The 16,128-nt window shown below is 57.5% G+C and overlaps 1 protein-coding gene across 7 annotated transcripts in view; it reads right to left on the bottom strand.

Moving 5' to 3' along the window:
- The window catches only part of MBP (myelin basic protein), a 117,422-nt gene that overhangs the window by 16,246 nt on the left and 85,048 nt on the right, over positions 1 to 16,128 (bottom strand). For 4 of the 7 annotated variants that reach the window (XR_007145660.1, XR_007145659.1, XM_047826620.1 and 1 more), the window contains exon 5: positions 10,184 to 10,261. The exons of the other annotated variants lie outside the window; for them this stretch is intronic. Coding sequence is in view for 2 of the 4 variants with exons in the window: in XM_047826620.1 (XP_047682576.1) it covers positions 10,184 to 10,261 (78 nt within the window). In the remaining 2 variants the exon portion in view is untranslated. The remainder of the gene's footprint in view (positions 1 to 10,183; positions 10,262 to 16,128) is intronic. 7 annotated transcript variants of the gene reach the window in all.

The raw sequence follows: 16,128 nt of genomic DNA on the forward strand, positions 1-16,128 counted from the left end.
AGAAACACACCCTGGTTGGCATGGTGATGATGCCCTCGCTCAGCGGTGGGGTGGGGGTGCCAGCTGTATCTGAGCCACCCGTTACATATGTCTCTAGTTGTGGTCAAATGTACGTGAAATTTACCACCTTTGCCAGTTTTGAGGGCACAGTGCAGTGGCCCACCCACTGCTCACCACCACCTGCAGAAGCTTCTACTGCCCAAGCTGAGACCCAGTGCTCATTAGACACTAAGTCCCCTCCCCAGCCCCTGGCACTCGCCCTCTACTCTCTGTCACCACGAACATGACTGTTCTCGGTATCTCATCCGATTTGCCCTGCTACGTCTGGCTTCCTTCACTCAACATCGCGCCCTCAAGGCTCACCCACGTTGTCGCTAGGGTCAGGATTTCTTTCGGAAACTTTCAAGGGTAACGCTCTATCGCACGGACACGCCGCATTTAGTTTATCCGTTCACCCGTTGACCGGCACTTGGGTTGCTCCCACCTCTGGGCTGCTGGTCCGACCAGATCTGCCGAGGCTGATGTGGTCTGGCCACATTTCCGTGGCCTCCGACACCTGGCAGAAGGGACGCCCAGACCCAAACTCCCCCCACCTCCACAGCTCGAAGTGCAGCTGCCTGGCAGGGGGTCTGAGCTCGAGTAGGGCGCGTACCGTGACGAAGGCCTGGGGGCTCTGCTGGGACGAGGGGCCCACCCGTGGCTGGAGGGCTGTCTGGGCTGTGAGGCCGAGGCCCTCGAAGCCCTGCCCTGGCCCTGCTCAGGTCGTGGTCAGAGCACGGCACCTTTGTCCATAGAGCAGCGGGAGCCCCTGGGAGCCCTGCGGAGTCACTTGAAAGATAGCGGGGTTTGGTTATTCGTCATATTTTAGTCTGTGGGGAGCCTTAGCCCTCACCGTGAACAAGGGGACCTGTTTGCTGGGGCAGGACGGACGGGGAGGATGCTAGGTCTGCAGCAAAGAGGGGCAGCTCCCCGGGGCACGAGGGTGACCTGTTGGCCCCACGGTCCAGCTGGGGCCAGGCCGGGCAAAGGTGTGAAGGGCGGGGGCCAGGCGCGGCCACCCCGAGCGTCCCCTGTGGAAACCCTCCGAGTCTCGGGCCAGTGACTTGTCCCGGTTTCCTCCCTCAGTCCCACTGGCCCACTGGGCCGGGGCTCCCTAACAGGGGAGCGGTTTTTGTCATTTAGTTTTTAAGAGACACGGTAATTCTCTGATGAAGAACTTTTGTGTTCACTAAGGTTGAAAAGAAAAGGAGGCCAAACTGTTAACATTTTCCAGTTATTTCTCAAGGCTGCTGTGTCCTCGCCCGCGTCTACCCCGTCCCGGGAGCTCGTTTCCTCCGTAGGAGGTTAGCGGGCAAAGGAGGGCGTTCGAAGGTGGGCCACGGGCCGTGGGTGAGGGGCAGGGCAGCGGCTCCCCGTCGGCTGAGAGCCGAGATGCGGACACGGAGGCCGTGGGAGCCCCACCCCACGTCCACAGGTCTACACCCCAGGCTAGGCCATCTCAACACGGTGTCCCCGAAGCATGTGCCGCTGGACATTTTGGACAAGCGAAATTCGAAAAAAGAATCTACTGAAAGCATTTCGGCTAATGGGCAAAATAACGCACACTCACATAAAGAAGCCAAAATTTGAAAGGTTGCAGAAGAAATTCTACCACTTAAGGATGACCCTCATTTCTCAGTCTGGTGAAACTATGTTCAGACCTGGCTTAACGCGCCTAAACACAGCCACGTGTAGGTGCCCTGAAACGCGGTCTCAGAATGCACGGGTGCTGTGTTCCTTTTTTTTGGCATCATGACCAATAACACAGCAACTCCTTGATGGCAAATAACGTCATGCTGAGAAGTTTTAAACACCATGGGAGGGAAGCCAGGGGACAAAGAGCAACCATTTCATTAATTTTGGGGGTAAACTGGTTTTTCCATTAACCTCTGTCATCCTGTTGCTTTTGAAAAACAAACAGGATTTTCCCCCCACTTGGGATAATGTCCGTCACCAGCAGGGGGAGCTCATGTACTGGCTTCCAGGCCCCTTCCGCGTTCCGTCCAGACCTCGGGAAGGGATTTTAAACTGTTTTCCAATTAGCCAGGGAGCTGGGAGTTCTTAAACTGACAAGTAATAACAGGAGATTAGTTTCCACCTGACACATCTGAAGATCAATGCACATCAGGTGGGGTAAAGAGTCGTTCCTTTGAACACAGCGCCCGGCTCCCGAAAACACGGAGAAGACATTAGTCTACACCACGTTTGCATTTGGATTTGATTAGAGACAGACTGATGGGAGTCATTCCCTCTCAGAAGAAAATGGTGTATCTTGAAAAAAATTAATATCACCGTGCCTGGGGTTTTGTGGTTAGGGAAAAAAAGTTCTGGTTCTTTCTTTCTTTTCTGAGAGAGGAATTTAAAGTCGAGGGAGTCAGCCATCAGCATGTCAAGGAAGGGAATCATAGTGAATCCGTGTCTCCTGGCGGTCTGTGTGCTCGGCGCTCACGGGGCCTGGGCCCCGAGATGCACCTGTGTGTCCCCTGTTGCACCAGGCACAGCCCAGGGAGACTCGGGTCCCCCCCTCTCACGGGCCGGGCAGGGCCTCTCACGGCTGGCCTTTCTCTTCTGGACGGGGGGGTGTTGCATGGTGCAAAGGCGGAGCCGAGACAGTAGTGACAAATCGCTAGATGCACGCGCACACATGAAGACAGCTAGAAGATCACCCACGTGTAGACCAAGGGCTTTGATTAGCCACGTGGTCGATGAGGAGCCCGTGTGAGGATCTGATCTTGCCGGTGTTTTACAGCCCAAACTTCACAATCTGGTGCGTCCAGCCCCCTGTCCCTGACGGTCAGGAGTGTTCACAACCATGCGACGACTCGGGACATGTTACAATATTAGACCATCTTTCAAATACCATTAAGTGTGGCCCGGCTTCCTGCGGATCACACGCGTTGACTAACACTACATCCGGTCCCTCCGCCGTTTACTCTGTCGTGCGCTAGTTCGGGGGACGCTGGCCCTTGGAACCCAGTGCGGACCTGACAGTGCGTGTGGCTGGTATCAGCTCCGTCGTTCCTACATGACGGACGAGAAATGAGCTCGCTGCTCCTCACACCGGGCTCTCTCCCCTCAAGCCCCGGTTGGTGCCGAGACCTCCGACGTGCTCCCGGTCTGGCCCGTCAGCCGGCTCGCTGGTGTTCAGCAAACATCGGAGCCTGTGAAGAGAGGCCCGGAGCCGCCGGAGACCCCTTGCAGCGGCCTCACTCTGTGCTACGGCCCCTGACGTCCGGCGACGGTAACGGCAGGGACGCTTTCCTTGCTGGCACTTTCCCCATTACGTAAGTCACGCAAGTTCCAGGAGTTTCTCCGTGTGTCCCCCAAAGGATTCGATTTAAAAAGGGAATTAAGAGAGCGGTGTACTTGCTTTCAAATATGGGGCGTCTGATTCTTACGTCCACCCTCGTTGTTTCTGGACCAAAAATGTTGCACGGCACCCTCTGAACCAGCCACTCCATTTAACAGGTGTGACGACCGGTACCCGAGCGGAAAAGGCGCGTGCCGGCCCTTCTCCTGACTTGGGAGTCCGGGGCCCGTGCCTGTGGGGTCGACGTGGGACAGAGGCTGACGCTCCCGACCTAGCACTCCTCACGGGCTAGCCGGACGCCCCAAGGGAAAGGTAAGAAAGAAGAGTAAATCTTTAAAACCTGGAGGTTTATTTGGTTTATTTTTGTTTCAGTTAGGAGACTTACCTTACGTTAAGCTGTGGAGGTACGATGGGCTAGAAACAGAAATGTTCTCGTGTATAAGGAAAAATGAGTGCGTGTCGATGGAGACAGTTAGAGGTGTCAGCTAATGCCCGGAGCACTGGGGACCCGTGCCCTCCGCTCGTCCCGCCAAAATTGGTCCCTGCTTGTTTTGGCGACCGTGATGGCTGGGGGACAAGGAGAGCAAGTCTGGTTAATGAAGCGGGATGTCTCTGCTTCGTTGTTGGTGTAAAGGCTGCGGTTCTATGCACCGAAAGCTAGAAGCCAGTTCGCTCCCACTGTCCAGGGGAAGTTATGGCTCCACGTGAATGACGGTCTCATCCACATCATTCTGTTTTGTTCCCGTCACTGAAACCAGCCCACCAACCAGCCGTCCAACAGACAAACATATCTTGGATACTTACTCGTGTAGCGGACAGGGTCGACAACACGGAGCGCTGCCCATACCCACGGCGTGGCAGGGAGGACACTTACCGTTTAGGAGGTTTCCCCTCTTGAGAGGGTGGGAGTAAAGCAATGTGCCCTTTGTGCCCCCAGAGAAATCTTTGTTTCTGTGGCGGTCTCAGAAAACTCAGATCCGGGGAGCCGCGTGGTTAATCCCTTTCCCCTGTTTGGAGCCACGGACTGTAATGGTGTCATTATTGTTCTGAGTGGCCCACACCTGAGCAAGACTTGGAATCAACACAACGGTTTTCTCTTGTGAAAGTGGTCATGAGTCCTAATACGCTCTTGCCTACGACGTACTTTATACTTACGAACCGTGAACAGAATTTACTACGAAACCTGGATACTTTTCTGCCCCTTCTCTCGTACTTCACACTTCTTCCACGGCGTGTACAAACCCTTTACGTCCACAAACAATCTTGCTTAAATCGTTTATCCTCCCGGAGGACTTCCTGAAAGACTCCGTGCCTGAACAGCCTCCTCTTTCTATCCAAGACTCTTCTGTATACCTGCCCGGCCACACCTATTTCCTACCATAAAACTGGCCTGTCCCGCCCCCCCCCCCCCCCCCCCGCCCCGTCCTGTCGACCCCGGGGAGGTAAGGACCGTGGCATCTTCCTGTTCCCACCGTGGCCACTGGCCCAGGTGCCGACCCAGGTGCCACTGAGGTAAGTGTTATCGAATCCAGCATGTGCACCAAGGGGCACAAGTTTGGGGACAAAATGACAGGTCCAACCAAGAGGTATTCGAGGCGTCACCTTCGTCCCTTTCAGAGCGGGTCCCGGTGTGTGGGGCGGAATCCCCAGAGGCGTTGCTCTGATCCACACATCCCAGACTCCCACGGCCCCCGGCTGTTCCCAGAAACCACCGATGGACACGAGGTCCTCCTACAGCCCGTTGGGCCTCGCTCACTAGTTCTGTTCACGTACGTTTCCCAGAGGAAGCAATGATGCCATTTTGTCTAGACTTCTGCCGTGCCTCGGGAGACAGGGTTAGTTTTTGTTTCCGTTTCCGTTGTTGGCAAAGTCGAGGCATTTTAGATTCTGTAAACCGGAGAGTTCTTTTCCGTCCGGATGATATGTGCAAGGTGCCCTGTGCAAGTTTAAGAATATGTTTGCTCCTGGATTGCTGACTGGAGTGAGTTTAATTAAAGCTGCGGCTTCTTCCTTTGGCGAGAGAGAGAGCTGTGCAGTGGCAGCGGATGTCTCTTCTCTATTTCTGCAGGACTTTACAGGCAGACCTTTGATCCAGATGGAAATTCTAGGTTACCTGGCGGTTGTCCCGAAGCGGCCTTCTCCGCGGACACTGGGAAGTCAGAGCGCCGGCCGGTGCAGGCTGCTGGCAGGAGAGTGGTGCGGGGGTTTGTGCCGTTCCTGGCGTTCAGGAGGGACTGTCGCTTTGTCCCGTGATCGGAGGGACCAGCTCCAAGGTCGGCAGAGAATGAAGCTGTGGGAAACTACCCCCCGCCCGCCTCCTCTGCCGGGACGTCTCTCCCTCCCTTGGCCGGTGGTGTGGGGCCGAGGCCAGAACCAGGATCTCCGGGAAATGAACTGAAATGCGAGCCTGAGGCTGTCACCCTGGGCGCAGAGAGACGCGGCCAGCCTAGTGTCGCGGCCCGCGGTGCCTGGTGCTCAACCCCCTCATCCTGGGAAGTGGGTGCCATGGAGGGGAGGGCGACGGAGGTGGACCAGGGGTGCCCGTCGGGGCGGGAAGCGGTTCCCAAATTGGGGAGAAATGGTGGAGAGTTTGCCGCCCTCCTGGGCTCTGTCTCCCATCAGCGAGCTGGTGCACCCGGCGCCTCACGGGCGCTTTAGTGAGGAGTCCGCGTGGGAGCGCGTCTGTGAGGACCAGCGTGTCGTCTCCACCTTGTCACAGGCAGCCCCCCGCCCCCGCCTGCCCACTTGCTGCAGGAAACCGGGGACGGCTCGTAGAGGAAGGAACCGGTGGTCTTCCCCGCAGGAAAGCTCCGTGACGCACAGCTGGGGCAGCGGGCGCTGACCAGAGCCGGAGTCCGGCCCAGCTCCGGTCTCTGCCGCTTCCCTGCTGGCTCCTCCAAAGCGGTGGGAGGCAGGGTCGGAGGCCGGCCCGCACCGCTCTGACCTCCGCCCCTTGCAGACACACATGCTCAATGACCTCAGTGTGTCCAGCGTGCACGGTGGACTCTTCCTGGCAGGAGCATCAGGCTAGCTTCCCGGGGGACAGAAGCCAAAACAATTTCCCTGGACGTCTTTCCTGGGCTTGGAACCCAGTTGTCTTCGTGCGCAGGTTGTGCACAAGCATGTTCGGAGCTGCGGGGTCTGGACAGTCTTCTTCGGAAGGAAAAGGCAAGTTGCAAGACGCTTTCCGGCAAGTAAGGGCCGTGGGCCCCCAAGGCGGCTTCGGTGGGCAGAACGGACCGCCGGCCCCGCTCTGGGGCGAGGACATCCAGGTGGCCTGCGCGTCCCCCTGCCCCAGGGGCTTGGTGGGCTCCCGGTCTCCACGGCTAGACCTCCAGCGCCCGCCCAAGGTGCAGCCGTCGAAATCATTCGACTCTGTCCGAGCCGTCTGTCTGGCGACGATGAAGAAATCGAACTCAGGAAACGCCAAGGAGGAGCACGAGGGAATCTCTGGAGGCCTCCCCGTGTGCGTGACGAGGGTTCTGTTCCTAACCAGCCTAGCGCACAGGAAGTCATGCCCTGATGGCTGCTGCCTCAGCAAGACTGGAGTCACCACGTGCGGCTACAGGCGTCCCCGAACACCGCCACACCGTCGTCCTCAAAGGAACACGCGCGATCCGTCATCTGACACTCTTATTTTCTGGCTGAGAAACTGGGGTCTGAGGGCAGAAACCAGTGAGCCCGAGGCCAGAGCCGGTGAGCGGCAGAGGGGGGCCTGCGGCTGCCGGGGCCACCGCGTGTCCCTCCTGGGCAGCTCAGGCCTCGCGCGGCCGAGGGGCGGGGCTCCCGGGCTGGGGCAGCACGTTCGCCCCTGCTATTTCGCTCCATTAGCATGGGATCCGCACGGTGTGGGCAGCGCTCGTGGCTGCTTTCGCTGTTGTTGATGCTTTAAGGTGAGGACGGGAGCCCGGTGGTCAAATCAGAGCCACAGCCCGTGTGTCTGATTCGTGCTCGGCGCTTTTCCGCAGTGCGAAGTCTTTGGTCCCTTAAACCTGTTGCGCGTGGTGGCCACCCCTCACCCTCTCCGGCCCCAGCGAGGCCCGAGGGAACGGGAGCTGGAGAGCAAGCGAGAGTGTGTGCCGTCCCCTTGCCGCCCCTCACTCGTCCCCGGGGCCCACGTGGCGGCCACACGCGGGGCGCTGGCTGCGGGACCAGGTGTCCCGCGTAAGGCTCGGCACACGCACGGCACCCTCCGGCTCTGGGCGTATCCCGCCCCTCTTTCGTCCACAGGCCCTCGCTTCACGCAGTGATGCCAAGACGGGGACCCTGTGCAGGGCGAGGTGGCCGGCTGTGCAGAGCGGGACCCCCCAGGAGAGCAGGATTTGCTGTTCTCCCGGGGATGCCCCGCCACCGGTGTGCTCCCTGCTCCTCTCTTGGAATTCTTGCCTTTCCGACCTGCTTTTGGGTTCCCGAATACGATGCCCTCCTCGTCAGCTTGTAGCTCCCCCTCCTCGCCTGCCGTGGTCACGCTCCTCCCTGGAAAAGTGGAGCTCTGTATTCCTAGAACAGATGTCGAGTCTCCTGGAATCCAAGAACTTCTGGTGGGGAGTTGGCTCTCAAAGGCCGGGGGCAGCGCTGGGACCGATCTACCCTTGGATGGGTTACCTCTGATTTCATGGCGGTTTTCCTAGGCTTCCCTAGCTCTCTTGGTGTATTTGCAGAGAGGCAGAGAGATCGACCACGACAGAGAGAGAGAAGGAAGAGTATTCTGGAAGGTAGGAAGGCAGTGCTCATCGACCCCGTTGGAGTTCCCAAACCACAGGGGCGGGAAGGCACTCTTGGTCCTGAGAGCTGAGAGTCAGCTGTTCATGTTGTGGTTTCACCCAGCAGCCTTCCTTCCCTCCGCAAACCTGTTTCAAGTGCTCTTGGTCACAGATGCTCAGACAAGCGCATTCTGAAACCGTTTAGTGCCGCCCTTGCCATCCTTCCCCACGGCGGGTGCCGTCAGACCTCCAGTAAACACACCCACCTTCTTGAAAGAGTAAGGAATCCCAAGCTGCTGGGGGCGGACGTTCCAAGTAACGGGAAGTTCTTGCTCAGAGAGAAGAGCCCAGCTGGAGAAGAGCACGGCCCTGCCGCCTGCTGAGGCCCTCTCTGCGGAAAGGGGGTTCTGGGGGGCGGGTTCCGAGGTCCTCAGCCCAGGCCGCCCCACCTTCCGTGTGCACCTGAAGCACCTCCTGAAAAGCATTTCGCATCCTGGGCACCCACCGCGTGGATCACGGACGCAACGGCCCTCGGAACTCAGCCCGCGAGGGGCCTTCGGGGTCAGTGAGGACTTTGTCCAGCCCATGGGCTGGGTCTGTGCGGCGAATCTGCCCTTGGTTTCGGCTCAGGCTCTGTCTTGGAATTCCCGTCACTTAACAGGCATGTGAATACGTACACAGTCGGCCGGTACTTTCCGTGTTTTAACAGCGTTCTCGTGTACGTCCTCCAAAGCCAATCCCAATCCTACTTGGACCGGAACGGGGTCTCCGAGACCGAACAAAGGATAAAGGCAGAGGAGGACCCGTTTCCAGGAGCCTGCAGTGCGTCCTGTGTGCCTTACGACGTGTCCGCGTGGTCCCGCAAAGATGCTGTTGGGCAGAATGTTTATTTCTTTCAGGTCAGGTTTTTTTGACGGATGCACAAAAGTCAGTCTGGGGTGAGGACGCGGAGGAGAGGGGTGTTGTTTTTTCTCTGCCAAGCAGTTCTTTAAAAGAGGAAAATCAACATTCCGTTCAAAGTGTCTTGACATGACCTCAGGAGCACAGCCCTGTGTTCCTCGACTTTGCATCTGGGCGGTTCTGGTGAAGTCTCGGCCTCTCCGTGGATCCGTCCGCTTCCGATGGCAACTGTCTCCTCAGCGGAGGAGAGAACGAGGCAGGGAGGTGCCGGGTGGCGGCAGGGTGAAGGGAGCAAGCCAGCCCCGCCTGGGGCTTCTAACTCCGCTGTGGGGCTCACTGCTGTCCCGTCATACACGCTGCTGTGGCTTTGGCACTCTGGTGGCTTTGCCGGGTGTCTGGGACCACGCACCTCCCGGGTAGGGTGTTTGCTTTGACCGAGGAGCCTCTGAGAGAGGCCTTTCCAAAGCGAGCGGAGCAGGAGCTGAGATGCCGGCCACCGCGGGTGGCATCTCGCGGGTGGGGACTCTCCACACGCACGTGGGGACAGCGGGCTCACCGTCCTGTCCATCGTCTCCGGGCCTCGCTTCCCCACCTTCTGCATTCTCCCAAGGGAAAAACTCAGACATCCGGGTCCGGCGCCCGCTGAAGGCCTGTGGCCGCCAGCTTGTGTGTGGGCCACCCCCACGAGCAAGGAGCAGTGTCACTCCCGCCCGACGTGGGGCCTCCTCTTTCCCGTTGCCCCCCTGCCAGCCAGACACGCCTGGGGGCTCTAGGCGCTGCAAGCCCTAGAGGACAGGCGGTGGCTTGTCCTTCATCCCAGCGCAGGCTCAGACGAGCCCGGGCGGGGACAGCGACCCGCCACCCGACTTCCCAAGGGCACGCATCACACGACAACCCAACTAGCGAGGGCTCCACACGTGTTAGGCGCTAGTTTCCAAGGGCGGGTCGACCCTGGCGCGCCGAGGCCCCCGTGGCCTCGTGGGCTTGTCCGCTGCCCCGGCCCCGCGGCCGGCCCTGCCCCGGGCACCTGCGCGGGACCCCACTTGCGGATTCAAAGGCCCCTGGAAGGGTTTTCTGCCACCACGCCTTTCCTTTGCCTGCTTCCCCTCAGGGGCTGCCCCACTCACTTTGGCAAAAGTGACTTCCCCACGCATTCACGACCTGCTGTGGCCCGGACGTGGCCCGTGCTGACCGAGGACGGGGAGGGCCTGGCAGGGTCAGCGCGTCTTACCTGGTACATGTTGCACAGCCCGGGCTGGCTGCGGGCATGAGAGGGCACAGGGCTCCTTCTCTGCTTGAGCCAGGGCACCTGCCGGGGGACACAGAGTGGCCGTTGAGTCCACGAGGCACCAGCGGCGAAGCCCCCAAGTCCTCCACCAAACGTCCCCTCCTGACCGGGCTCGGCAAGCCCCCGCGCGGCGAGGAGGGTTAGTGGGGGATGGAGGTCAGAGGGAGACGGTGTGAGGATGATGGGTGCTGGCCGCCAAGGGCGCGGGGCGGGAGGAGACGGCGGGGAGAGAAAGGAGCGAGAGGAGAGATTCGGGGGCGAGGCTGGGGCTCCGGCCCAGTCACGTGAGCAAGGTTTCTTAGCGCTGGTCGTGGCGGGCCCAGCCCTGTAAGGTTTCGCACGGAGGCAGCGCGTTCCGGGCGGCGTGATGCGCTAACGGGCTTTCCCGGCCTGCGTGGGGCGGGTGCCCGTAGAGGCCTCTTCCCCGTAGAGCAGCTGTGGCCGCTTCCGTGCGGGACGTACAGTCGAGACCACACCCGCTCCGTGGGGGACACAGGGCGCCGGGAAGTAGTTCCGCGAGGAACGCGGTGGCCGAAGTCAGGCCAGGCGACGGCGCGGGGTCACGCTCTCTGACACGTCTGCTGCCGCCGAGACCGAGGAGCTTAATATTAACGTAACGTTCCTGGACGTGAGCTGCGCGTTAACCTGGACTCTGAGCGCGATCGCTGTAAATCTTCCTCAGTAGCGTTTGCCTCTAGTGTCGCGTTCTCCCCGCTCTGTTTGCTCCAGGGAAGTACCTGCGTGTCATGCGATTTTGAGTGGTGTGGTTGACAGTATTGCAGGACCAAGGTAAATGGCCTGCAGAGAGGTCCTCTTGTCTGCGCGTCGCAGAATGGTGTGTGCGTGGGTGAGAGACGGAGAGAGGGAGACACACAGAGAGAGGCTGGTAGAGAGACAGAGAGAGACAGAGACAGAGAGACAGAGAAGCTGGTAGAGACAGAGACAGAGAGAGGCTGATAGAGAGACAGAGACAGAGAGACTGACAGAGAGAGGCTTCAGAGAGAGGGAGAGAGAGGCAGGGAGGGAGGGAAGGAGCCTTCCAGTGGTCAAGAGACAAAATCAACATAATAGGTTTCAAGAGATGTCTCAGGTTGGCTACAGATTAAATGAATGTTTTAGAAACAGGTTACCAGCTGGTTATGTGTGGAAATGAACAGTGGGTATGATACACAAGAATGTTAGGACGCTCTAGAAGTATTATTGCAAAGTGAGCACACGGGGTTTCCAGAGGCAACTCTGGGGCGAGTCTGGGCTCAGCTCTACGTCCCACAACTGACCCTCCCCCGCGAGAGGGGATCTTTCTGTTCCGGCAAGAAGCCCTGGTGAGTTTAGTTCAGGGTCCTGAGCACTTAAGAGGAAGGCGACTGAGTATTTGGGTTCAAGTACGTCTGGGAGGGTACGCCTGGGGTGGCTTCTGCCTTGATGAGGCCGGGTTGTCCCCGCAGGGCGTGACGTGCCTCAGAGGGTGGCAGAAAGGCAAGTCTGCTACGCCCTTGGCCAAAAGGCAAAGAAGAATTCTCCAGTTTGGTTCCCCCGTTTAGGACAATGTCCCTTCTTAAGGACGGGGCTCAGCTCCTCGAGCCGTGTCAGGTGGCTGGGGGGGTCCGTGTCAGCTGCCTCCGTGGGCTGCTGGCCACACAGCTCGGGGCGGGGAGGCTGGGGGGCGGGACCTGCCCGGCTTGCAGGAGACATGCCCCCCCCACCCCACACCTGCAGGAGGGGAACGCGGCTTCCTCCCCCCTCTGCAGGCGGTGCTTGGCCTGCTTCTTCTGCACAGGTGTGGGCAGGGGTGCAGCCCACGGGCCTGCGGCGACGGCAAGAAGGGCCCCCGAGAGGAGCCCTCGTTCCTGTGACTCTCCCTGCCCATCAGACTTTCTTAGGAAGCAGAGGAAGGCTCCAGAGCACCTAAGGGTGTGGTGTAGACGTGTGGAGAAACGCTTACTATGTGAGCCAGAGTCTGACCAGAGATTCTCCGGTGGTTAAACGCCCTAGACGCTCCCGGGAGCTCCGGAGAGTGGGGTACGCTCCCTGAGATGTCAAGTCAAGATCTCCACCAGCCGGCCAGAAATTCCTGCCACCAAGTGGCTGATGTTTTACCAAAAGGAAAATCAACAGATGCCCTGTATGGAAATGAACGTCGAAGGAGGTGAGCATCTCCCGGCAGAGGTCGTTGGAGAGGTCAGTGCGTCCAAATTGATCGCATTCTTGCTCTTGTGCCTCGTTCATCCACGACCCAACCTTACGCATGACCTTCACACTCGCCGACGCCCCCCAACGCCAGACTGCCCGGGTTCCTGGGACCCCCTCGGACGTACCCTCAGCGGGGCACACAGTCGCTCAGGAAGTGCTGCCCTGGGGACTGTGTCCCCCACACACAAAGGGGACCGGAGTGTGCTCAGTGCCCACGTCTGCCCACCCGCGTGGGACGGCGCTCCCAGACACGTGCTGCACACGTCGAGCAGAATGAGAGCAGTCACGGCAGAAAGACTGGGACGCTTAGCTGTCTGTCCGTGGAGAGAAGAGAGTAAGCGAATGTCTGTGCAAAAGCACACGAGCGAGAAAGAGACCTGGGTGTGCACAGGTGGCAGGTGCTCACACACTCACCTGTTGGCTGTCCCATCAGGGGACCACAACCACACCAGTGATGCATGTAGTGAGGGAGGGAGGGAACCCGAAGGAGGCAGCTTAGGAAATTCACGAGCAATTAGTACACCACCGTTGGTCTGTCAAAATGTTTAATGGATGCATAAAAAGGAAGAAATGTCTCTAAAACAAAAGTTCATCGCAAAATCAAACGGGCATACAATCACCAGAAGGCAGTCAGCATCGAACCCATCAGCATGGCGTACAGACGTGTGGCTTGTACAGAGGACGCGGCAAGGCCGCCACCGTCCTAACTCAGGTCCCGCCCGCTGACACCAGTGGCCGTGGACTCGGGGGCAGGTGCCGCGCGGCCCGGAGGACCCAACACACATATCCTACCACGTCCCTCCCGCCACCTCTGAACGCCACACTCCCCACGAGAGTACAGAACGTATCTACACAAGGGGGATATTACGCGAACCTTGAGGAATTGAGCTACGGCAGAACTAAAATGTGTTAAATGAAATTAAAAGGCAGCAAACAGGACGCGGTGATTAATCTACCAGACCGATGACACGCCATAGCAGTAAATGACAAACGGTCTTCATCCTGTACGACCAAAGCTAGAGGCATACACATCAGCCTCAGTGCTGAACAACGGAGAGCAGGTTATAAACGGAGCCTTGACAGTGAGTGCAGAAAGGCAAGATCATCAGTGCAGGACCGACTTTCAGAAACTCTTAAAATACAGCGGTATGGAGAAATCCGCGATGGGCATGTTCTGGCTGCATTCTTACTTGGGAACTGTCCAGGTGTTACGTCACCGTGTCCAGCTTAGATTTCCATCAGACCTCACCTCTTCGAGATAAAAAGGAACAAGGACAGTTTCCAAAGCTAAAGGTCAGGGCCCGAGTGGCCGCAGCCCCCGTGTGGGCACGTGAGGTCTGACAGGGTGGGGACGGCAGCGGGTGGGGAGGGACAGCTCTGAGAGCCGCCCTTCTCACAAAGACCACATGCATCTTAAACTTTGTCCTAAACGCCTGTCCGTTCCTCCCGGGACCCCACGTCCCAGGGCGTTGGAAAACCTGTCCTTTAAAGGCAACAACACGGTCCTTCTTCCCTCCTGCAACAAAGGAACGTGTTCCCCATGAACACACTTTTCATTTGTGGCTCTCAAAAGAATATGCCTCCTCAAGGAATTTATAATGCACTTTCCCTGAATGTCAACACCCCGGCCATCCGGGGTGGGTGGGTGTTGTCGGTGCATTCCGAGGATTGGGGAGGTGGGGGCAGGAGTCCCACGTGGCCTCAGCAGGGGGAGGGGCACCGGAAGGGCCAGAGGCCAACAGCCTCCTTCCCAGGGGCCATGCATTCAGGCTTGCATGACTGTCCCATGAAAAACCTACTCCGGACAGAGTAACTGAGTAACTGCTTCCCCCCAAACCCACACGGTGGGGGCAGGCCGCCACTCAGGCCTGGGGGGCCCCTAGCACCCCCCCGTACCTTACCCAACGACCCCGGCAGCGACAGACGGTGGAAACCTGAAATGGGCTTTTATGGATGATAATTGGGCCTCTGGATTCTCTTCTTTTCTCAAGCTTCAACCCAAAGACCTCTCAATAAAATGAGGGCTCTCCTGATTTATACACAGAGCAAAGCAAGAATAAAAACAAAACCCAAAAAGAACCCCTCGGCAGCCCAGGCCAGTAAGGACCCCAGAATCCTAGGGCCATCGTGGGGGTGTGCCTGGGTGGAGAGTGTATTAAGCGCACATCTGCAGTGTTTAAAAGCAAACAGAGGCCGCCATAAAACAGGGGTGTTGAAAACACACTGCTTTCCGGCCGGTGTGCCTGGTAAGCACTCGTGTGAGTATACACACCCAAACTCCCAACTTTTTCTCCGGCATCAAAAGGCAAGGCTGTTCATTTTTAAACCTTCTTTATTCAACATTCAGCAGTGAACAGGGCTGACACTTCAGAAACTCTAACACAATTATTTAAACATTGTTTTTCGTTTTTAAAATCCTGTGGAAATATTGTCATTTCTCTGGGTCCTTGATAATCTAGCAACCCTATTTTGCAAAGCTGAGGCCTGCTTCTGAGCCGAATCTTTTCTTTGAAAGTATTAAAGAGGAGGAGAGCCTTAAAGCAATAAAGGTTGTGATCCTACATAAAGGAAGAAAAACGTGTATGCGTGCACACACACACACACACACACACACACCTATATACATCATTCGGAAATAGAGTCACAATAGTTGATATAAATGCATTGACAATTTTATTTTCATTGAAGCCACAAGCACTGAAATGAAGTTTGCTTTATAATATATGCTATATAGCCATTTAATCTTTTCTGCACACTCCAAATACATTTTTTCCTGTTCCTTGAGTTCAGCAGAGAAGCTTATGGTTCCAGAGTGGCTGCATGCATACGGGGTGCTTAGCATCACAGCAAGGCTTCATTGGGCAGCCAGAACCTGGCGTGATCAGACAGCTGTGCTCGGGAAAGCACCTCGGACTGAAACCAGCATTCGAAACAGATCAGAGGACCGACACTTTAGGGTGACGCGAGACTGCCCCAGAGTAAGAGCACACGTCTCCAAACACAGACACTCAAAGAACCAAGCAGAAGACGAACTCCGTCAGCACGTAGGATGTACCAAGTGTTAGTCCCAAGAAGGCATGACAAGAGCCACATGAGCGGCCTCGCCTCGGGGCAGGTACCAGAGACATTAGCAGCGCCCGGGGCCCCGCGTGTGCAGCGAAACTGACCGCGTGGTTCGCGCGCGACCGTTTCATGATCATCAGTCGTTTTGAGAATTGTAGTTCGAGATGAGAGCAACTTTTAGAAGCTCCTTTAGAAACCGCAGGTCGGGGTCCCTGCTCCACACTTTGCCCAAAAGCCTCCTGACGTTCCCAAGACCGAGTTCAGAATAAGAACAATACGCAGCCAGAGCAAGACCTACGGCGTGTGAGTCCTGTGCGCCCGGCCAGTAAACCCGGGCTTCTTTGAAAACACCCTCTCCTTCCGAAATGCTCAGCTATGCGCCACCCCAAAGAGGCAAGTGACGTGCTATGTGTCTGCCATGGGAAAGCCACTTGGGATGTGGCTCTTGGATGAAACATGAGCACGGATGACCCAGTGACAATCCAGTCCAGAAGCCACCGCTGGACACGGGAGTATAATGGGGGCCTTTTGTCTCGTGATACAATTCTCATCTACAGAACATTTAAATACTGAAACTTCACAGATTCTAGATTCAGGCTAGTGGAATAACAGACTAATACAGTTGTGATTCATAG

Source organism: Prionailurus viverrinus, chromosome D3, assembly GCF_022837055.1.
Source record: "Prionailurus viverrinus isolate Anna chromosome D3, UM_Priviv_1.0, whole genome shotgun sequence".
Classification (NCBI taxonomy): domain Eukaryota; kingdom Metazoa; phylum Chordata; class Mammalia; order Carnivora; family Felidae; genus Prionailurus; species Prionailurus viverrinus.